This window comes from Corvus brachyrhynchos, unplaced genomic scaffold (genome assembly GCF_000691975.1).
Source record: "Corvus brachyrhynchos isolate BGI_N302 unplaced genomic scaffold, ASM69197v1 scaffold22, whole genome shotgun sequence".
Classification (NCBI taxonomy): Eukaryota; Metazoa; Chordata; class Aves; order Passeriformes; family Corvidae; genus Corvus; species Corvus brachyrhynchos.
Genome location: NW_008238355.1, coordinates 6384419 through 6407942, shown reverse-complemented (window position 1 = coordinate 6407942; position 23524 = coordinate 6384419). Strand labels below are relative to the sequence as shown.

The 23524-nt window shown below is 38.3% G+C and overlaps 1 protein-coding gene across 1 annotated transcript in view; it reads right to left on the bottom strand.

Annotated features, from left to right (window-relative positions):
• RORB (RAR related orphan receptor B) overlaps positions 1–20217 on the bottom strand; it is a 50597-nt gene extending 30380 nt beyond the window's left edge. The window contains exons 1-4 of the mRNA XM_008634572.2: positions 20093–20217; positions 11078–11163; positions 6634–6775; positions 3253–3654 (exon numbers count right to left, since the gene is read on the bottom strand). Coding sequence (XP_008632794.1) covers positions 3253–3654; positions 6634–6775; positions 11078–11163; positions 20093–20132 — 670 coding nt within the window. The 5' untranslated portion in view covers positions 20133–20217. The remainder of the gene's footprint in view (positions 1–3252; positions 3655–6633; positions 6776–11077; positions 11164–20092) is intronic.
• Between the last annotated feature and the right edge of the window lie 3307 nt (positions 20218–23524).

Here is a 23524-nt window from a genome sequence, read left to right as displayed (position 1 = left end):
TGTCAATGATGTGTAAATTATGTCATAGAGTTATCTTAGAAAATATTATTGTTATAACTGAATCAAACTGACAGGGAAAGGAAGACTTGTTACTTGGATTTTAAAGAGAACTTACTGTTGGATAGCAAGCCAAATGTAAATACTAAAGTAATATATGCAATTGCAGCAAGTATTTTAGTCAGGTGCAGCAGGGACCATTGTTAGGACTTGTTTTACAAGCATTTAACATTTTTATAATAATCTGAAAGAGAAGGTTCATAGCATGCTAATTAATAGACAATTCTAAACTGAAACAAGTCACAAAGCATCAATGAAGACTGAGGCATAATGCGACAGGATTGAAAAGATTAGAAAAATAAGAAAGAGAAAATGAGATTCAAACTTGGAAATGTGCAGTCAACTATATCTTAATAAAAAAATGCCCTACACAGGAGAGAAGTGAGTTTGAAACAAGCAAAGCATTAACACCAAAGGAGTAAGTGAACTGGATTTTGGTTGACATGTAATGCAGAAGCTGCACAGACTACTTTCGTTCTGAGTGCCTGTGAAGAAGTCTGCTCCTTGGAGAGCTTACAGCAACTTCTAGGAAGTCAAGGATGAAAGGAATTCCCACACATTCATTCACGAGGAAAAAAATAAGATGGTTGCACTCAAGATCAGGCAAGTGGCAGGTGAGGTTGTGCTTAAATACATATATTTATTTGAAGAATATAAAGGCCAGAAGAAAGCTAAGACTGGAAATTTCTATCTGGTAGAAAATAATCAGTGCAGAAAAGAACTATCATGATCTGGCATACTTAGTGGTTCACTAGATCACTAGACATGTTGGTACAAAGAAACTTCTATCAGCCACAAGGATCAATGCAGTACAGCTTTTCTATCTCCTACATATTCTGTATGATTTCATCTAACAGTTAAAAGCAGCAGCTTCTATTTAACATGAGTTGAGTTTATTCCTAAATGTCACTGGAGTGAGATACAATTCTGCAGTGAAATTCAAGCACACTGTAATATGAAATCAGTACATCTCGGTGCTTAGAGTTTTCCTACTTTGACTGCAAGACTGCAGCTCTACAGATGGTCCAACAATACGCTTCAGCATCAAGAGGCATTTTCTATTTCTTTTTAAACATTGAAAATATCATTTGCTTGTGCACTAATCCAAATATTTTATCGTGCATCTTTTCCAGTTGTGTCAGCTGATTTGTTACACTACATTATCTCTCATCATCACCCTTACCCCTCTGCTGCAGGTGCCACAAATGACAGAGCACAGTACTTGTGTAAAATCATAGCAATTTAGGAGGCCTAGTTTTGATTTCAAAAGGAAGAGAGGTAAATCCCAGAGCCTCTGAATTTTGCTGCCAGCCCAGAGATAGGCCCTTTGCTATGCTGTGCTCCCTCTGCTCTGGGGTTTTTCCTGCTTTGTGTGGTTGGGAAGAGGAATATTGGCTGGATGACACAGAGGATGAAAAACTGGGAAATGTGAAGTGAATTTAGGGCTGGAGGGTTTACAGCTAGGAGAGAAAAAAAAAAACGGGTGAAAAATTAAGAATGATGCATTATTCCTAAGTGAACCAGCAAGAGATAAAACTTAAATGATTCTCTAAAGTCAAAAGGTCCCTTTGACTTCAGGGGGACTCTTTGGCCACTAAGGATATAGTCCCATGGCCATAATCTCTCTTTGCACTCATTTCCATAACTGAGCACAAACCCTAATTCATGGACTATCACAACTCCTGCATTTCTGGACCTCCTCTGCGTCTCTCTGGAAACATTTCCCTGCGGTACTGGCTCTGGTCTGCATGGAAACAGCTTTTAAGGACTGTTTAAATTGTCTCTCAGCTGGTTTGCAGTATGGTGATCCCCTGTTGCAGGACTGAGGTATGCACAAGCCACATGTGAGTAATATTCATGTGGCCACGAGAGCTGAGAGGGAAGCTGGAGCAAATGTTCCTCTCTAATCCTACACTGCAGGTGTATAGTTTTACTGGACAGTGGCCTAGGCCAAAGGTGGTAATAAAACATGTCCTAATAAACAGTGCCAGAAGTTTAACTTTCTCCTGCATAATTTGCAACTAAAGCATACCATGTGTTATAGAGCCTCCTGCAAATGAGCACCCATGGGCAGAAAACATGCTACCAATTTTAGCCACTACTTCATTTTTTCACCAGACAGTAACTACTATAGATACCATTACTGCGATCTATATAGAGTGAAGGCCACACCTCCAGGGTCCTCAGTCAGTTTGAGTACACACACAAATTTACAGATCTCAGGGTACATCCATGTACATGAGGGAGCAAAGTCAGGCCACAACTGCAGAGGATTTTTCACGATTTGAAATTTATTAATTTGCTAGGAGTGCTCTCGAAGACAACTTTTTCTCCTTCTTCTTTCTTTTTAATTAAATTCCACTGAGAATTACCTTTGATTACATTCTCAGCCACAACCAATCCAGCATATTTCACTTCTTGAGGTACCTAATTAGGATGCCAATCTTTTTTCATATAATACCTTTGTAACAGAAGTAGTACTTCTAGTGGCTTTGCTGAAATACAGCTAGAAGCATTAGATGAACAGAAATCCTCCTTAGACAAAAATCACCATTAGTCATTGTGTTTATAACAGTCTCACCTCACAGAGAGGTCTCTGTCACTTGTCAAAGATGAAAGCAAGGGACAAGTTCTCCAAGGCCTTCAGGCAGAGAAGTGGGGATATCCACACAAATGCTTTCAGAGTTTGTGCACTTTATGAATTTAGTGAGCTTGCTCTGCATCGACATCCTTGCAGCCAAAGTATGACTGGTACTTTTTCACAATAAGTACCCTAGAATTAGCTGCTATGGGGATTCTGGGTGTTGACAAGAATACGGATGGATGGCTGAAAAGATCATTTAACCCTGCTAGTAATGAGCTCATTTGAAACAAGCCCCTTCCTAATTATCACTTGGTTATGATTGATTCATCACCTGCTTTGATGCTCCTATTTAATAAACAGAACATGAACTGCTGGGTTTAAGAACTGCGTAATTTGCAGATTTTGGTAAAAACAGAGCTGCCTTAATATTATGTCAATTAGTTCCAGACTGATTTTCTTTGCTTTACTTTCTGTATGTGTGTGCACACACGTGTGAACATGCAACTATTGCGTATCTGTGTATGGAATGCAGGTATGACATTTTAATAAAGACAGAACCGGAGCTTAGCTTATATATACACATTTCACTACAGGATAGGAATTTTCCTTACCTATTTCACTCATGGATATCCCTGGAGCTAATTGCCCGTTGTTGAAAGAGCTATAGGTAAACAAGTTTGGTACAGAGGCGAGGTCATAGATAGGTTCCTGCTTTATCTGTTTGATTCCAGTCATGTCTAACCCAGACTGGTCTGGGGAGGGCTGGGCAGAATCCACGTTATAATAACCCTCAGACTTCGGCAGATCGATGACGTGCCCGTTTGAGTAGGTGCTGCCAGTTTCGTTATTCAGATTGTTCAAGCCATTGCTGATGCTGCTGCTGTAAACCCTGGCGAGGGCTTCTGCCTCACCACTCTGCTGCTGCTGCTGTTCCTGCAGTCGCTGCTGGTGCTTCTGCACTTCAGCATACAAGCTATCCCTCTGCTTTTTGGACATTCTTCCAAATTTCACAGCTGAAAAGCAAAGCACAATGAGAACCATCGTCTTTAAATTTCTCTTGATTCTCCTCAACCCCACCCTCTTTTGGTATTTACTTCCAGGGTTAATTTTGCTGTGGAAACATCTTTTTCTGTGGAAACAGAGAAAGAACACAAAGCTTTACATCATATACATCTCATGAAAGAAAAAATATTGTGTACTTGAATTTACCAGGTGACAACGACTCCTATTTGACAGGAGGGCCTCAGTCAAGAAACTCACTTCCCACTCTGAATGTTAAAAAGACCATGCATCTGTTTATATCTCTGTGTTCACTGAACAACAACCCAGAGCTGTATGAAATGTACAGTCTTGTAAATTCACATCCATTTACTAACTTTCCACAAACCTTTACAAAGTACACTAACAAGATTAATATTCTGGGTGAAAACAAGCCCTAAAGCCTTATTATCACATACTTTCAATGGGGTGTTATCTTCCCACTTAAAAAAAATAATCTTACAGGTTAGAACCTAGAGGAAAAGAACAGATTTGAAGGTAAACAGCACAAATGAATGTCATCTTTCCACTAAGCAAAGTCTTAGGGATTTATGCAATCTCCATTTTAATAATCTCCCTGCACAAATCCATGCACTCCTCCTGATGAGAAAGGGAGAAAAATATAGGAGGGCAAACCATTTTCCCTGGAAAGAGGGTTCACTACACCAAGATTGACATTTTCAAAGGTGAGATGCTGATTGCTGCGGAACTAGGAGGAGTAAATTCACAGCCTGCATATACAGTAGATCAGAGCTGATTATCACTCTCCACCCCCATCTCTCTATAAATTCTGGTCTTCTATTGGGCTAGATCTTGGGATCTTAGAGCAGAGAGGCAGTTGTTGATTGTGCTCTAAAACAAATCAGAGACACATTCAGCAGAATTCGTCAGAACAGGTAAGAGGACATTGCTCCAGAAATACAAACTTCTACGTATTATGAGGTGTATTTTCTATACTGTGTATTTCCAGTCCATCTGAAATTTGGATCAATTCAGAATCACATTTATTAGCACAGGGCTCTCATGTAGCCCTTGAGAACAGTTTGAACCCATATGTGGATAAATGTGAAATTCTTCAATCAGGAAAAAGAACTGAAAAAGCAGAGCATAATATGAAAATACAGTGCCAGAACAAGGTGACAGCCACTTTGATTTGTTTTCCTTTTTTTTTACACCAAGGGAGTTTTTTTCTTATTGTCAACCTCAGTTTATTTGCAGTCCTACACTCAGGCTGCAAGCTACCTCACACAAACTCAGCCTGTCCCTGGAATCAGTTCACGGTATGCTGCATACCCTTATGGACAATATACAATGACTGTACTTTAAATAATTTTCTTCAAATTTTGGGCCTCAGTAGTATAACCAAACATCCACTGTTTATCCTCATTATATATTCATTAATTGGATTCTCCAGCTGCTGTCAATTAGCATCCTGGCTGTGTATGATAAAAATGAATTTATTACATGGCTGGGAGGTAAAAATCATATTAAAATTTTCTGTCAAAAAATTCACACAGCCAATTTTAAATTTGTGAGAGCTCTTAATATTCTTAATCATAAACAATCATAAAGATCCTTACATAAACCATGAGAGAACAAAGTAGTGCTGTTGGAAGAATCACTCATTTTGTCTGTCTGCAGTGGTCTCTGAATTACTGGTTGGGAAGACAGGGCTGTGAGCCACATTAAAATGCCCCTGTGATACCTTAAATCATTGGAAGATACTACTTTCAGGAGGAAAGCATGTGCTGTTAAATTGCTGAAATGTTACTATTTTAATCACCAGGAAGAATTAGGAACTAAGGTGTCAAGTATACTGGATCCTAGGACCAAAAAGAATTCACGGATTAAAGGCCAGATTGCAAGGCTCCTCCCAGATTGGCAAACAAGGCATTTCAGTGAGACAAAAGACACGCTGAGATAGAAGAAGACCTATTATGGTCCAAAATTCAAAAAAGTTTATAGCCTGTGGACTGTCTAAATAAATAGCTCTTTGAGGAACTTCTCCATCAGTAACTTAATTTCAAAAGACACATTTTGTGTAAACCTTTTAAGACAGAAAACTGCTTCCAGGAAAATAAAATTAATATAAACTGCTTTTAAAAAGCAGAACATTTTCTTCTAATACTTTCTCACTACATAAAACATGTTTGTGAGCTGGAAATCCCCTGCATGAGGAGTGGTGCCTACGGCATGTGAGCTGTGGACGACCTTGCCCAAGCCTCCCATTGTCTGCAGTTTTGGTGTGATGTATGTTCTCAGCCTGCTGACCTTGGCTGATCACACCACAATTTGGAAGATCAGAGCTCTACAAAGACCAAAGGATCCTGAGATGGCATAGACTGTGGAGCTTTCCTCTGGCATAGGATCCATTTTCAGCGCTAAATTAGGAAATGTTCTTCTACAGACCCAGACAGGGACAGGAGGCAATATGCAAGTAAAAGAAATGGGGTTTCTTCCAGAGCAAAATACTTGGTCAAGTGATCAGAATAAAACAAACAGAAAGCCCTAATGCTAGAAAGGCGTAAATTTGTGTAGGTGTGCCTCCTCACTACCACAGACCTTTAGAGATCTCAGGGAAATGGATGCTTTCACATATCAGTATTTAATATTAAGATAAATGCTAATGTTTAATATAATGCTTAATATAAACCCATCTCTCCAGAGGTGACCTTTTTGTGCTCTGTGCTTTTGATTAGAATAACATATTTCACTTCTGACTCTTTCTGTTCTAAACTAATACTGCTCTCCATTTTGTGATTTTCCCCACCCCTCTCCATGAAAATAGCCTTCTTTGTTAACCGGATGGCAAAGATCGTCTCACAGTGCATGCATTACAAAGCCTGGAGCTTCTCCTCTCTCTTTTTGCAGAAATCTACAGGGAGTTTAAGTAAGTCAGCAGTGAAGAAAAGTTTCAAAGGGCTTAGATGTGAAGTACGAATTTGACTCCTTACCATCTCGAGACATTCCCAGGGCAAGACATTTCTGCAGTCGGCAGTGTTGGCAACGATTTCTGTTGGTTCTGTCAATTAAACAGTTTCTCTGTCTTGGACAGGAGTAGGATGCATTGTTCTGCTGACTCCTCCGAAAGAATCCCTTGGGGCAAGAGAGCAGGGAAGACCAAGCATTACCATGAGAATAAACATGTGCCTGTGCACGCATGCGTGGACACACACACACAAAAAAAAGCATGCAAACAACTATAGCAAACTCTTACTTAGTGCACTGCTACTTATGCTGTGGCTCTGCAGATAGGTGGTATTGTATTAAAGAACATTTATTTATAATAAGGAGAACTGTGCATTATTCTGTAAAGAATATAATTCTACTTTGTTAAAACCTAAATGATGTCACAGAATGCATTTTTATTGTGCAATAATGACCCTGTATCATCTAACACTTGTTCCTAATAGAGGAAAAACTTGTCAGCATTTTTAAGAGATGACATAAAAGTACTTGTTTTGAGTAATTTCTTCCTTTAATGAAGAGACTGGTAATAACTGTTACTGGTACGCATAGCATGAGAAGCTGAAGTCTGCTGTTCACTTTAACTTGGCAAATGTTGATCTGGTCTGGAGTGGCATACGATTCAGGAGTGAAGTAATTCAAATTCAAGCTTCACAAAAGCACTAGGATATAATGACTGTATCAAGTAAAGCCAACACACAAAGGAGAAAGCAACACCTTTAGATACTACCATGAGAATGTAATGGCATTTTCCATGGGCTGTTTGTCTAGAGACCTGAGGGCTGGAGGGGAAGTATACATACACACACCTAAATCCTTACGAGCTTCCAGCTGCTACAAGGTGGTGCCAAGAGTGGCACCAAAAGGTACGGTTATGGTAGAAGTGACATGAAGTATCTGAATGACAAGAAGAATGAAACCACAGGGTGAAGAGAAACAAAAATAAATAGATCTATACCAAATAAATAAATAAATAAATAAAGGTCAGGAGGATCTGCAAGTCCAGAGAGAAAAGAATGAAGCAGAGAAGTTCCTTAACCAATCTGGCAACTTTAAATGCAAGCAGCTGCAGGTTGTGTGGTGGGAAAGCTGAAGGATACCCGGCCACTGCAGGAGGCTGTGAATAGTGAAACAGCAGAAATATCATTACTGCAGTTAGACCAGTCACCAGAAGTGATACCAAAGTGCTTGTGCCTTTCTGGGCCAGCTTGCAAGCTTGCAAACACCCTGGAATGAAGCCAGAAAGCAACAGCTGATTTCATTTCTCAGGAAGAAATAGTGTATCTCTGCATAGGTTGATGGATGTTAATACTGAGCAATGGAAAAAGTCACAAAGTGACAGTGCTACAGGGCTCAATTCACTTTCTACAGTTCTCACTTAAGTCCTGGAGAATTGCATGAGGGTGTTGTGGTGTGTCGGTGACAGGCATGGTGTTCCACCAAGGACACTGGCAGTGCTAGTTCTGAAGTCAAGCATAAAGAGACCCACTTGAATTGGCTAAAGCTTGTTCAGTGTATCAGTGATTATAGTGTATCTAAAATATAAATTAAATTCTATGATTTGTACTTTTCAGAAAACAGATGTCCTTTGGGGAAATCTCAGAAAAATTCTGGTGGAAACTTAACTGATTTCAGCTGACCAGAACTTTCCTGAAATGGTAGAAGTGTGTTTAATTTAAGACTAAATGGATGCTAATTGCAGATCACTTTGCTGAACTTTATAGCCAATCTCGGTTTTGACTTGTGAAGAGTTTTCTGTTTTCAGGTTTAGATTTTAGCAGCATCTATGTCGATATGGATTTCAGAGAACAAATTAATTAAATAATGTTAAAAAACCACATGCAACCATTAGCATTGACAGTGCTTTCTCCTGCAGTACTTTTTGTTCCCATTATGGCTGATCTCATCTCAGAGGAATTTGTTTTGTCTTTGCCATCCTTAGGAAAAAAGGACCATATTATGTATCAAGGGTTACATAACAAAATTAATTTACAGCAGGTAGTTAACTTTTCTGAGGAGAATTTAATGCTCTCATTCTCCTGCATAAGATGTCTTATAAAGTAGCAATAATCCTTTCATTTCATTTTTATGGTATCTTTATATAGATTTGGCTATATTTGCTCAGAATAGTTCCATTTTGCATGAAGGAAGATGTATTTCATTACTGAAGAGCTAAAGAGTTAAAGACAGATTTCCCAGTACCTCCAACATGGACAACAAATCTTTCTGCACCTTGAACAAATCACTTGACCCACCCCCCACAGCCAGTCCGAGAGAGGAAATGGCTAAATGAACTACTTTCTAATTTATGACAAAACAGTGGTAGAAAGTACTTTGCTTTTGGTGTAGGCAGTAGAAAAGATAAAAGGCTTCTTAGCAAAGAAGGAGCTGCAGAGACAGATGTGGTCCAAACTCATCTTCAGGTTTCACCCTTTCCGTAGGAATAGTGTCAAAGCTGCAAGTTCACTCAGTGGGTCCAGCAGGTCCACTGCCTATGCACATTCAGCCTAGGCAGGCATGCATACAAACCAACAGCAATATTTAAGACGACCCTTAAGCACTTACAATATGGATTTTCAGCAGTATAACTAATGTAGGGACATTGAGTTAAAGGATTTCCTGTTCCTTGAAGTCTGTAGCATCGCCACTGGCACTGTAATTCTTGGATGCTGTGTTCTGAAATGCTGCAGCTGCATGGTGCCTGGCTCAACACATGTGCATGCTTGTGGGGTGATTCTACCCTGTTTCTTCCACACATGGCCTCCATTCTTAATTATTTCAGGTTTGAGACACATTGAGACAAAAAGAGCCAGAAATGACCAGTATGCAGGCTGAGTGAATAGCTATTTAAATGCTTAAACGGAGAGGGCATTTAAATGGAGAGCAGAGCTGCACTGTCACAAACAGTGCTTACCTTAACAGGGAGCTCTGACAGGCTGAGATGCCTTCCAGTGGAACTGATGTGAAAAACTGACACGTTTTTTTCACACAGGCTCACAAAACAAGATTAGACTAATTGATCTGATACAGCAGAACTGGCACAAACCCAGTAGGGTTAAAACTATTATAAGTGGAAGAGAATCTCTTTATCTCAATAAGCAGTCTACTCACAGAGCACAGGGGTATCATCTCCTCTTGAGGCACACACAAGGGTGCATTAACCCTAATTACTTCTACGGGAGACTATACCCCTAGACACTCTGTGGGCTCTGAGTACTGAGAGAAGATGCTCTTTTTCTGCTTAAAGTAATTTTCTTCTGTAGCTTTTGTGCCAATTTTGAAGTATCAGATCAATTAGTTTAATCCTGTTTCATGTGATCGTCATAAGAAGATGCTTATTTCTAGTCCAGTGCCACAGTAAGACAAAGACACACTGCAAATTGTTCTGCTTACAATTGCTAACATTCCTGAAAAAAAACCCTGATCTTTACCAGTATATTGGTTCTCAATGTGTTGGCATTAAAATATTTCTTTTGCAAATGGGATGCACCCAAATTTTCAGATTTTTCAGCTGTTCTAATACTTTGTAAAGCATTAAGTATAGACTTGTGATTTCACTCTGCAAAGGGGCACGCATTTTCAAATGTCCCAGTTTGTGTGTTTCCAGCTAGAAGAAATCAGAGATGCTGCCTCTCCACCTTTGCAATTTCCCATTTACAATTAAAACTGAAGTACCAGCGTGTAGTATGGAATTCTGGTTTGTCATGAGTAATAATGTAATTCCTTAGATAATAAAATCACAGACAATTTTAAAATTGAAAATTGAAGTCTTTCTTCTCTTTGCATGGGGTCTGATTTGTGTTATTTGAACTAATGCTTGAGATAATACGTTAATATGTCTAAGCAGCATGGAAGAGCTACATGCATCTCCCCCCTCTGCCCTTTTTTATTAGCCTCCAATTCCCAGCAATTGCCCTACACTGAAGCCTATGCGGAAGAAGACAAAGGATCCTTTTATACTGCTCATAATGTAAGGCATTCTTTCTTTTGGAGATTACCATTTGCCCTGCAGATTATGCAAAAGAGATAAAAAAGGACCAAACTCACACCTGTAAGTGCTTAAAAAAGACCAGAAGTAACATGCTAACTGTAATGCTACATGGGTTGTATAGGAAACAAGAAATCCACCTCTCTCAAAGCTGATTTAAAGTAGAACAGGTGTGACTTACAATTGCCAGCCTCTGTTGGTGTCAGCACTTACACTGCATCAGATGTAATTAATTCATGTTTCAAACAAGGAGGTAGCTCTAAAGACTATTTGACAAAATGGAAAGCAACTAGGAAAACTAGGCATGAAATGCATCTTTATCAGCAGTAGGCTTTACAGCCTGTGGCACCACTTGTTTGAAAGCTTCTAAGAGTGTATCATTGTACACAGGTGCCTGAGGCTAATGCGAATGATGATGACTATGCTGTATTAAAATCCCATACCTTGCAGCCTTCACATGTGATGACTCCATAGTGTATTCCAGAGGATTTATCACCACAAATTTTGCATGGTATCACTTCAATTTGTGCTGAAAAAGAAAACAAGACAGATATTTTGGGTATATAATTGTATTCAATTTCTTTTTTTCTCGAAAGGAGATCTTTCAAACTGGAGAGCAGATAACCAGTTGACCCCCAACAATACAAAACTGCTTTGTATTGTATGTCTGGTTTTGAATGCTTTGGTTTGGCAAATTTTAAATGCTTCACATTATGTAGTTTCTGCCACACCCCATAAAACTCTTCAACATTTTAAGATGTCTCTCAATTATTAAGTTTTTCCTCATATTACCTTTTTTAAGGTATTTTTTTTTACCAGTTTACTTTATAATCATTATTGCTAATGACAGTCATTAGGGATCCTAAACAACAATCTGGATTGTTCCTTCCTACATACTTCAAATATTTGTGACTTTCCATTTTTCTGAGGTAGAAATACACGGTGTATTTTGATGCCTTTTTTAAAGCAGAGTAGAGGTGATGAGTTTTCACTTTCTTCAAATTATGTCTTCAAGACACAAAGATAGTAATACCACTGTCAGAGACAGGCTGGTAAAAGCTTGCTTAACCTCCCTGTCTCCTCAAACTTTTTAACACTGGGCCATTGGCAGGCAAGGCGTACAGATGGGGTTTAGGTAGCCAGTGGCTGTGTACTAGGAGAGTCAGGTATGATCTGAAAATGTTTAAATACGGACATGCTTTAGATCCTTTTTTAAACATAGTGGTCTTTTAATTCTGAGAAGGAAAACATATTTCACTATCTTCCTTTTTTTTCCACTAACACAGCTGTTTGATTCTCTCAATTATTTCAAATCATGTGCCTCTCCTCTTATGACACTGTAAGAGCACATACTTAGACATGTAAGGAAGAATTGTGCCTGTATTTTAGTCAGATAAACTGAGAAGAAATGTTAAACTTATTTTCTTTCCCTTTCATTTGTTCTTCTACATAGGATGTGTGCCGCCCTGCTATTCTCCTGCTTGGAAGTAGAATCATGTTTGGAAAGTAATCCTGGCAGATGTTGTTTCTCCATACCCAGGGCAGGAACAGCAGCAGTTCTCTGCAACTAAAGTCACTCATCGAATCCTTGGGCAGAAAAGCTTTTTTAGTAGAGCTACCCAAAGCACAAGGATAGATAACTGTTAGTACTTTAACAAGACACGTTTAACTCTAAAATGGATTGAGACAGGGAAACAAGATTATTGTCCAGAAGCTAATCCTAAGAAGAGCATCCCATTTCAAACTTTTAGGCAGTTGAAAAAATTAAAAAAACTGGAAAAAAACCATACTTAAAAATGACTGCACATTGTAAACTAAGCACTGAACATGCTTGCACAATGGATGCTGTGAAAATATAATCATATAGACTGGATTTTGCCCCATTTCTACTTACGATTATCATTTGTCTCTTTTAGCAGAAGTTGGAAGTTTCCTTCCTACCACTTCCTTTTTCCTACCACCTTGTAGTTAAACAACCAAAACTCAGTACTGTGTCCCAGCAAGTCACCACCACATTTCCCACTGAAAGGCACATTGCACACCCTACTCCCTTATCCTCCTATTCAGTGTAGAGGCTCGTGGGGTAAAGTGCACATGATGAACACTCGCAGGCCCCACACTTTGGAAAGTCAAATAACTCTTCCCTTGGGACAGTATATCGAAAGGCAACCATGCAAGAGGAACTTACATGGACAGCTGAAGACACTTTAGCTCACCATTGTGAACTCATTTTCCTGATACAGTGTTTCTGATCTAGCATAATTTTAGGCATTGGTCAGGCAAGCAAATCAGTTTTAAAAGTGCTCCTAATCTGTGTTGTATAGAGGGAATTCCTTAACAGAGAAGCACCTGCAGTTGGAAATTTTTCCAGGTTAATCCTGCTCAAGAATTCCTATGCCTCAAACCCCCTGAGATAATAAAAACATTTAAACATGAGCCTCCAGGCACTGCTGTTTGTGAGGTTAGTTTGAGCAACTGCTCACAGGTCTCTGCTTGAGAATCATGTGGATGGAGAAAGACTCAGCTCTGGGACCATGTGCTGCTCTATGCTTCAAAGACATATGTCAATGTCAGAGGCAGGAACTACAATGAGAATGTAAAGAGATCTGCAGAAAAAGACAAGACAGAGAAAAAAACCACAACAAGAATATGAAGGTACTTTTAATGTGACTTGCTTCTACCATTTGTAACTCTGATAGGAACAGATAGAATAATTGATCCTGTGACACTAATTGCATTTAGCACAGTACTTTTCACTGTAAGCAAATAAAAATTTCATGCATGAGTTTCAATTATGAGCTCTACATTCATGGTATTTGTGGGTCAAGTCCGTAAATGCTAAGGCTCTGGGTTTCAATTAATATGTAAAAAATATTTTAGACTTTCGACTCTTCAGTTAATCCAAACCTTTATTCAAAAATAACCATTCTATAAATTAGTAAGTACAGGTTCTCTAGGAAATTGCTACCACTTCTCCTTAGAGAACTCACAGAAAAGACGTCCTTAGGATACAGAAGGCATTTGAATAAGTTTGGAAGGGTGTATTTTGCTACTGTTCCCCAGATATTTCTTTTTTTCATAAAACAGCAGAGCAATTTTAGGAGTCCTAACAGAAATCTTGATTGTATAGGCCAGATAAAAAAGAAACCACTGTATTGTCAGAAGGGTCTTGAGATACTGTTATGAACCTAGAGTGTACCATGTTTCTCTTGCAGATATAATCACAGGTCACAGACTGCAAAATATTCTGAGTTGAGAAGGACTCCCAAGAATCATCAAGTTAAACTCCTAAGTAAGTGGCCCATATGGGGATTGAACACACAACCTTGATATTTTTAGTTGACACAGGATGCTACACTTTTTGCACATTCCATTTTTGTTTGTCCACCTACGATCTTATGTTGTTTTTCTTATTCCTTTCACCTATTAGACAAACAAACAGTTCAAGGACCTGTATATCAGAATCTCTTTACAGCTATTATAAAATAAGCAGTTTTCTTCTGAACTCCTTAAAAATAAAAAATTCATTGACAAAGTACCACTTCCTAAATATTGATGCAAAAATTGAATGAACAAACAGTAATGGGGTTGCCACAATGATAACTTTCAGCAGCACAGGAACAGAACTTATTTTCTCCCAATGTAGGAAACATGAGGAAGGAATAAGAGCAAAACTACTTAGCACCACTTTGAAAGTCTTTCCACTTGCCTTCTCACTCACTCTGATACCACGAGCAGGAAAAATGGCTCCTGCCTCTTTTCAAGCAAGCCTCTACCTGAGCTCACTTGCCTGATTTTTCAGTAAGCGCATTGAGATACAAAAGCCTGCAAACCCACCATCACCCTGATGTCTAAGAAAACATAATGGTTGGATACATGCTGCATGATGATTGATCCCTACTACCAGCAGTAGCTTCTTTCCTCAGTACCACAGGGTCATGCATGTCTCTACAGTATTTATCTCTTATTTTATACTTATGTTAAAGTTCTTTAGGACGGGGAATTGCCTCCAGTTTTACAGGGCACTCTACAAATTGTAATGCCACAATGGAAATTAATTAATACTACATGACTAGTAATTATAATCCACAGATGATGGGATAACCAGCTGGAATCTAATTCATTTTCTCACGACTACAGAAAGTAGGGTGGAATTCTATCAAGGAAGCAAGTCCAAAATTGTCTCACATATTTGAAATGAGCACTTAAATATAAACAAATAGGTAATTATAAACATCTTCAAAGAAAACATTAGCTGAAATGCTGCCCTAAGAAAAATCAAAAGTACACTGAGCTGCCTTTTTTTTTCACCAGTAGAACATTTATACATGAGCACAAAATTCATTATTCTAAAAGTAGGAAAATAATCAGGTTTCAAAAGTTGCTATATGGGTGAAATTAGGAATGAATCTCTAATGGGAGGCACAGCTAATTCTCTGAATTCCTCTTGAAAGAAAGGTAAGAGTCAACACGGCAGCTAATGTGTCTGATGTGTATTTGTGTGGACAGTCACATGCACATGATGTCTAGTAGAGAAAAACAAAGCTCACATTTTATATAATTTCAGTTTAATATCTAAAGAACTTCACTTGGGAAAGACAGGATTATAATCTCACAGAATTGTAGCTTTGGTTTAAGGGGGAAAAAAGACTCGAGCTTTCAGTATTTAGTTCTTGATCAAAAGATGATAATAAAGCATGCCAGGCATAAACTTTCAAGAGGAAGTCCTCTCTTTAATTTGTTGATCCAGGAGGGATTGCACTTGGAAGCATCATGGCTAATTAGAGAACTGATAGTGAAAAAACCGGTTGCTACACCTTTCAAGAATTCCCATCATCCTTTGTTGCATTTCCTTGAAAAATGCTGGTACACTGGCCTAGTTCACTTTCATGTTTCTATGCCTAAGTGATTTCAAATTAAGTACATTCAGCACTTTTATCTACTTGCCAATTATACCTTTTTTTTCCTGACCTCTGGGAGAAGGAAATGCTTTTTTTCCTTGCATGTTACTGTCAGTAGAAGTTTCCATGGAAAGTTAGGCTACCAACTACATCCCCTTTGCTATTGGAATAGATGTTCTCTGGTTTCACAGCAAGACTTCAGGTGCTCTGCATTTGTATTTAATAATCTGAAAATATACAGCTGAAGGTACTAGTTATGTTTACAGCCTCATGCAGTGAGACCTATATAGTTAGTAATATCTCAGCAAGTTAATTAATTCCAGATAATGTTAATTAATGTCTGTAGACACATTAGCTGTCAATCATACCCCAAATGAGCCATTAGACTAAAGGAATATGGTGCAATTCACCCAGGAAAGTAATGTTTTCATAAAATCTTAGCACTTTCAGACAGTGATACCCACACCAGACTGTGGGTCTGGCCCCTGGACTTTGTTACAGCAACAAAGACTCTCTGCAAAGCTGATGGCTCTCAAATAAGCCAGTCCTGCATCTCATGAGCACAGATAACCGAACCCCAAAAAGCAGAAGTTCTTGTGTATCTCCATGTTTCACTGGGCACACATATTAGATGTCATCTGCACATGAGATGTAAAAACGTGTTATGAATATCAAGGTAAGCAATAGTCCTGGAACCTGGATATTGAGAAATCTGGTAGATCATTGCTCAAAACAGAAATGGGGTACATTTGTGCAAAAAAGATTTTTCCCATAAATGCATGCAATTTTCATGTCTGATTTCTTTCATCATCTCACACTCTTAGCAGAAGTTCTTTTAGTTTATAACCAATGTCACTTGGAAGGTTATTTGGTAACATGTTTTCTTTTTCCCTTCCTCTTTCATGACATTCCTGTCGGGAAAAAATGAACAAAAAACCCCCCAAAACCCAACCCAAAACATGCTGAATTGCACACCAACTCTTCTTACAGATCAACTCTGCCTTTTATTGCATGGAGAGTCTAAAGACTATTGGAAAAGAGTATTTTAAAACCTCAAGTTTTTTTCATTGCAAGTTTTTATTTAGTTACCCTGTGCATCCTTACTGTGTACATTTAAAATCTATTAAAACAAAAGATCAAACCTTAGAAATATGTGTGATAATGTCTGTAGAGTGATGAAAAGTTTTAAACTTTTTTTTTATGTGCTGTATATTAGCCCTTTTGCATGTGAAGAAATATGCTTATATCTGCACTGTAAATACATACTTTGGAAGATGTCTTCATGAGTTCCATGGCCATAGGAATGTTTACTGACCATTGTCAAACGGTTTGAAATAGATGAAGTAATATGAGTTCAAATGATTATGGCTGTTCCACAGCCAAAGGTAATTTAAAATTCTTCATGTTATCTCATCTTTTTGTATCTTATTGTTACATAGAAATTTTGGAACAAGTCTGGAAAGAATGATATACACAGATTACCTGCCTTTACATTCAGCAGAGAAGGTGAAATTACAAGGAGAAAAAATGTGTACAGTATAGCAACCTTTTCCCTAAGTGCTAAGAAGCACTGAAGTAAGAAAAAATGTTTTGTTCAAATACTGTTTCTTTCATTTCCTAAGTGTAACTACACTGGACCTAGCACTATTATTTAACAATTTATGTATAGTAAAAAGTTGTTACATTTATGATGGTCCTGGGATACAGATGAGATAAGATTTTCACACAGATTTAACATTGTCTATTAGACCAAGAAATACATTCTTTTAAAAAGAAATGCTTTTGGACCCCTAGCTTTGTATCTTACCTTAGATAGGAGCAAAGGACTTCAAGCTTAAAACAGGTTAAGAATAACTGCTCCAAGCTGAATTTCATTGTAGTGGTCAACTAGAAAAGCTGCAAGATGTGCAAGGCTGTATGCTTCTCTGTGAAGCAAAAGTAGTTGTGAGCAAATAAAAGTAACAATTTTAAGAGCAGTGATATAATGTTGTGAGACGATGCTAGATTTTGGATCACAAGTCTTTTTTATTTTTGGCAGACCTGATTATTTCAATTAATTAAAATAATTCGTAAATTGACAGAAAATCTGGATTTTCATTGGGTCATTACAAGATAGCAGTGGTGATGCAATTTCCTGGACTCCAGAAAATTCTGCAGCATTGTTGCCAAGGATGTTAGCCCAGCACTCAGTGAAACACTGAGATTAGGAATCTGACAAAGGTACACAAATTGCTACCTAGAAGCTTGTTTGTTTCTTTAATTTGGACAAAATGGAGTGGCTGAAGTGTATAACAAGCACAAGTGTTCAGGGCTTTTCCAGACTTTTTTTGAATGGTTCACAAGCAAGGAAGACAGCAGAAGAGAAGAACTGCCTGTATCCTCTGATGACTAACACAAAGTAGAGCCCATTGTCCAGATCCCAAAAGACAGAACTCATGTCCCTTGCCAGAAGCTATGGCTCAAAATTTGATCCCTAAAAGTCTCTGCTCATAGAGGTCAGAAAGTGCCAAAGGATCAGTAAACTCTGATAGCTCACCTAGCACTCTGTAAATCTGTATGGAAGCACTTTCATTGCCTCTCAATGTGGACTTCTCTGTATTCATCTATGAACTTTTTCCCGTAGCAACTCAAATTCATGGAAATTATGTGTGTAACTTCAAAGGATGGTGCTACAGTAATATAAGTTGTTACACAACAAAAACACGTTGCCACACTGACGATTTGGGCTCCAGGTGTGAGTTAAATCAGAGTTATTTAACTAAATGATCAAGGCCTTATCCTGGGCCCATAAATGAGCTCAGAAACTTGCCCTATTCACAGGGAAAGATTTAAGTATATAATATATGCTGAATTATTACTGTACAGTTTCTGCTTCCCTCAAAGACTCAAGCAGTGGTTCTGCTGATACTGCACACTTTCCCTAAAGAGATTATTATGGTAATCCCAAATATTATACTACCCAAGCTATCTTACATTTGAGCTCATCAGATCCAATGTTCTGCAAATAATCTCTAGCAGCTTTAGCTAAGTGTTTACATAAGCTGGTCAGGATGACTGAGTAGTGGTGACCATGTTTTCTGTGCAAGTCTCTAAAACAGTGAAAGTGCACTCAGTCAAAAAATAGCAACCCATACAGAAAATACGTTGCATATGCAAAGTTCTTTCCTATGAGAACTGTACTCAGTATTTACTCTGCCAAACTGTCACAATTTTCGAATGTTTAACTTAAAATGTTTTATAATACATCAGGTATTTAACAAGACAAAATATTTTCTGTCCTTACTTCTCCTTACTCAAAAAGCTACTTAGAATGTGCCAAGTATTTCTGACCTATTGTTTCCTGAAGACAAAAATCCATGGCTGTATTTTTTTCCCTTCTTGATAAATAGAGTAATGAACTTTGCAAAGGAAGAGTTCAGATACTATGATAAATATTTACAGTCCATCCTGCTTGTCGAAGCTGGCTGATATGGTCATACAATAGTCAGGACCTTAAGTTAATTCTTTGTGTTAGATATGGCACAGATGTCTGCCATATAGTTACAAAGCTGAGCAACACAGAGAGAGATGCTGCAGGAACATGCTGCGAAGACCTGGCTGTGGGATCACACACAACCTTATCTTTCCTGATGCCCAACCGTTACTGTTTGCTGGAGTGGCATGGAAATGAACTTAAAACTTAATTCATCTTGTAGTAGAAGGAGGGTGTAGTGGTTATTCTTAACTCTGTCTGTGGCAGTACCCTCTTCTCCAGCTCTTTGCTACTGGACTGCAGCTGCAGCACACCGACAACCTTTGTACCCCTCCTCTCCTCCCCCCTTTACCTGCACAGATTCATTTGAATGTCCACAAATTCCTATACTTTCAGTAACACTCAAACCCAGAATTCTATGCCATGCAAAATCTTCAAGGGAAATGAGGGCTGTTGCACTGTTAGATTTCAGCAGTGCAGCAAAATGAAGATCTAACTTGCATTATCTGGGACTTTGTGTGATTACCATCAAAGTCAAGGGAACAATTTCCAATCCACTTTCCCGGACTACTTTTCTTGCAATACCTGACTTTAGACACAATGTAACTCCTACAAGGCAAAATTATAAGAGACAAAGGCAATAACAAACAAATATTAATAGTGATTTCAACCTGAAATGACTCTGAAATCACTCTGATATTGCCTTCTTAAAACTTTTTGAATTTCTTCATATTTCTCCATATTTTTGATAATCACTATGGATTTTCACTTTTGCACATTCCTATTTAAATCTTTGCTCCATCTTTTGAAAAGTATTTAAATCAGCTGGAGATATTCTTGGATTTGCATCTGTTGCTGTTTGAAAAAATGTTATACTTACCAGCTGTCTACTTACCAATTTAATTTGCCATCTTTTAAACACAGTAGGAAAAATTATCTTTAGTAAAACTCCAAATGCAGTTGTCTCAAGGGTAGACTTGTACAACATGTTTAATATTTCCCTCTTTATTATTCCCTATTTATTATTTTTCACTGTAATGTCCCATATTGTTAAGGAAGTGAAGAATAAAAATATTTCAACTCACCAGTTGCATCAGGTTTTATTTCGGTTTGAATATCACACATTTCGTAAATAAATAAGACTTCCAGGAGCAGAACAGTAGCCTTCCTACAAGCCTACTTATTCACAGTTACACCTGTGCTATTGCAAAAGTGGAGTCTTAACAGACTGCATTAACAAGATTAAATGGAAGAAGTAATAAGGCACAGACTGTTCCATTTCATTAAAGAAGGGAAGAAGAGCGCTGGAGGCACTAAGTAATGAAACAATATTTTCTTTTGATACCGTATTAATGTATGCATTTCCTATTTCAGTCCAATGATTTAAATTTTTTTTTCTGGAAATTCTGAAAATAAATCTCAGCTTTCCTATGTCATCAGTTTTTGTTTCAGACATATGTAACACATGGAGAATTAGAGTGGCAGATGTAAGATGCCAAATTATTACAGATAAAATCTCCATGTTGTGAAATGACACCTATGTCCTGCCTAATTTCAGCCAGAGCTAAAAAGTAAATTTTCTTCCAGTGTTTTTAGATGTCATGTGACAGACCTGTCTGAATTGCCCCTGCCGAACATCCATTACATTAAAGGAATATTAATTGAATCCCAGTTGCCCCGAGGCTGTACAGAAAAGAGGAACTTAGGGGCAAGCTCACAGTATCAATTTCTAACAGAACTGCTCAGAGCCTGGAACTGCTATGTTTCCCCTTCCCCACGCCCCACCCAGGCTTCTATACTGGCTAGAATTGCATCCTGGTTCATAGGTTACACTTGCAAAGGCATACAGTAGCTGTTATGCACCAAATGTGGTGCAGCTGAACACAAAGCAAGATTCACACGGGCTTTCTGTCAAAAATAAAACAAATCAAAACAGTACACAAAGTACATAAGAAGAGCATTTCTGCAAGCCAGCTAATACATTACATGTATTGCCTCTCACTCACTCACTTTTCCCTTTTGAGTCTTTGTGGATTTCCTGTGCTTTGAAAGAATTCCTCCCACCTCTCTGTTACACATCCCCAGGCTTCTCTGCTGCATCGTTACTGCACTTCCAGGTAACATTTCCCTTTTAATCTGTTTTCTCATGCCCTAACCTTTTGCATAAAGAAGTTGTTGGAGTAAGGGATGATTCAGATTCTAACAGTTCTGTCTTGCTAACCCTGCATATTAATTTACTTGGAATTTGTGCCAAAGTTAAAACAGAGAGGACTTAACTTTCAAGATTCTGTTAGCCTGATACATACAGGAGACTGTTAATTCTACATGCTACTGGGAAAAACAAACATTCAGAATTGCCATCTCAGCCACTTTGCTTTGAATGCTAGCTTGGTTTAGATAAAAACAGTTCAGAAATTTTCAAATAAGAGACCACTGCAAGAGGAAATATTAGGGGAGAGTTCTGAAGTTTATGAAAATAAGCAGAATTATTGGAGATTGGGGAAAGTACAGAAAACAAACAAATACATGAGCTGGGAATAGTCAGGCTGAAAAAATATTTTTCCCAATAATACGGAAAACATTATTTGAATGACAATAAGGAACAGGATGAGTTAATTACCTCCAACAACTCATTTAAATCTGCATAAGCATTACACAGTTATTTTTTTCATGCCTGTTCCTAGAACCAGTCACATATAGACAACATGTGTTGCTCTGGGTTTACAATCTTAAATAGAGTCTCAAACTCTTGGCCTGTGGCATTTTGATGAATAAGTATTTCCTGCCTTGGTAAAAAGTAGTTTGCTCTCTATTATTTCATTAATCGAAGCCCTTTGATGTTATGGAGCATAATTTTTCTTGACTGGGTAAATAACTGGTGTATAATTTTCCTTCTGTTGCAACAGCATTTCATTCTGCTGAAGTACTGATTGCCTAACAAGACTTTAAGTCTCACTGTTTCACAAAATATAAGAGTTTCCCATTAGACACACTGCTTTCCTTTCAGATAAAAAACCTGGACCAAAGAAACGGCCAAAAGAAATGAACAATATGCAAGGGGTTTTCCCCCTCTCTTTTCCCTCTCTAATTTGTGTAACTGACAATTAGTTCTGCATGAGTCAGAAAGAAATCAATAGATTGTTGCCAAATACTGCATACCCTTCTGATGCATGATTTAGTACCAAACTAGTACTTAGCAATGATTCCAGACACACTGGCTTTCAAATCAAGAACTATCATTGACTAGCAGCCTAATAAATCCCACTTTATGTCCTGTTGTATGTGCTCTGCCTCTACAGGCATTAGGGTGTAAGGACTTAAAGAGCACAATGAACTGCCTCAAACACTGTCAAAGAATGAAGTTCTCGTAAGATGAGCCACCACAACAGGAACTTAGGAAAAGCACAGATGGAAAATAGGGAGGCATTAATACCAGACATAAATGGAGGTGAAGGTTTGGAATTAGCACATCACACAAATTCCACTGTGCAGACTGTGGGAAAAATGCAGATGGCAACAACAGGGAGATGCCAGGCCTGGTGAGGCAGATCTGGATAATCCATCCAGATAAAAATTCCCACCATGGCAAACTGTGAGAAAGGAAACAGCTGCTTGCACACATGCCATTCCAAGTTATGGGAACAGCATCTATGCCTCATGGATACTGGGGATGTGGACCTGGAAAAGAGTGGTACCTCCAGAAGAACACTTAGGGACTCCCAGCACCAAGCAAACCAGCATGAAGAACGACGAGCAGGATGCCAGAGGAATCCATGTGGTGGTGATAACTTTTGCCGAATCTTGCATTCTGTCTTCCCCCTCCTTCCTCCTATTTCTATCTCTGCCTCTACCCCACATTTATGATTAAATAAAATCCGTACTATTGATTTTGATGTATGGCCTTGTCCGCACCTTAATTCAGGCAGAGGCATCTCTTAACAATCGGATCCTAACATAGGGCAAGCAGAATTTGGATGCAGAAGTATATGCAATATTTATGTTTGAAATGAGACCTCAGTTCCAGAAGAAAATGGAAGTACTTTAACTCTTACAGAAATGTAATGATAAAACATCATTTTCAGTTTGTGTTTCTAGAAATCTACCCCACTGATTCTCAGCTGAAAAAAACCGTATGTTGAAAAGTAATTTCAAGAGCCAAACAAATACAAAGTGAAAACTCCATTCATCTACAGCACAGGTTAAAGTAAGCTCTGAAATCCAGGTATTATAAGCTTCCTTTTGACCACGAAGCTGTCCTATGAGCTGGCTTAATAGCCTGAACCAACAGACAATCTCAGTAAAAGGCATCATCATACACCTAGCTTTCTTTTTAACTGTTTGAAGACAGAGATCATAGAAACATAGAAGAGTTTGGGTTGGAAGGGACCTTCAGAGGTCATCTAGTTTCAGCCTTCCTGCAATGAGCATAGAAAGTCATATTTTCACATTAATAACAAAATATTGCCCAATTGTGTTCAACAGGAAAGAGATGTTTTTTTAGTTGATAAATATTTTTG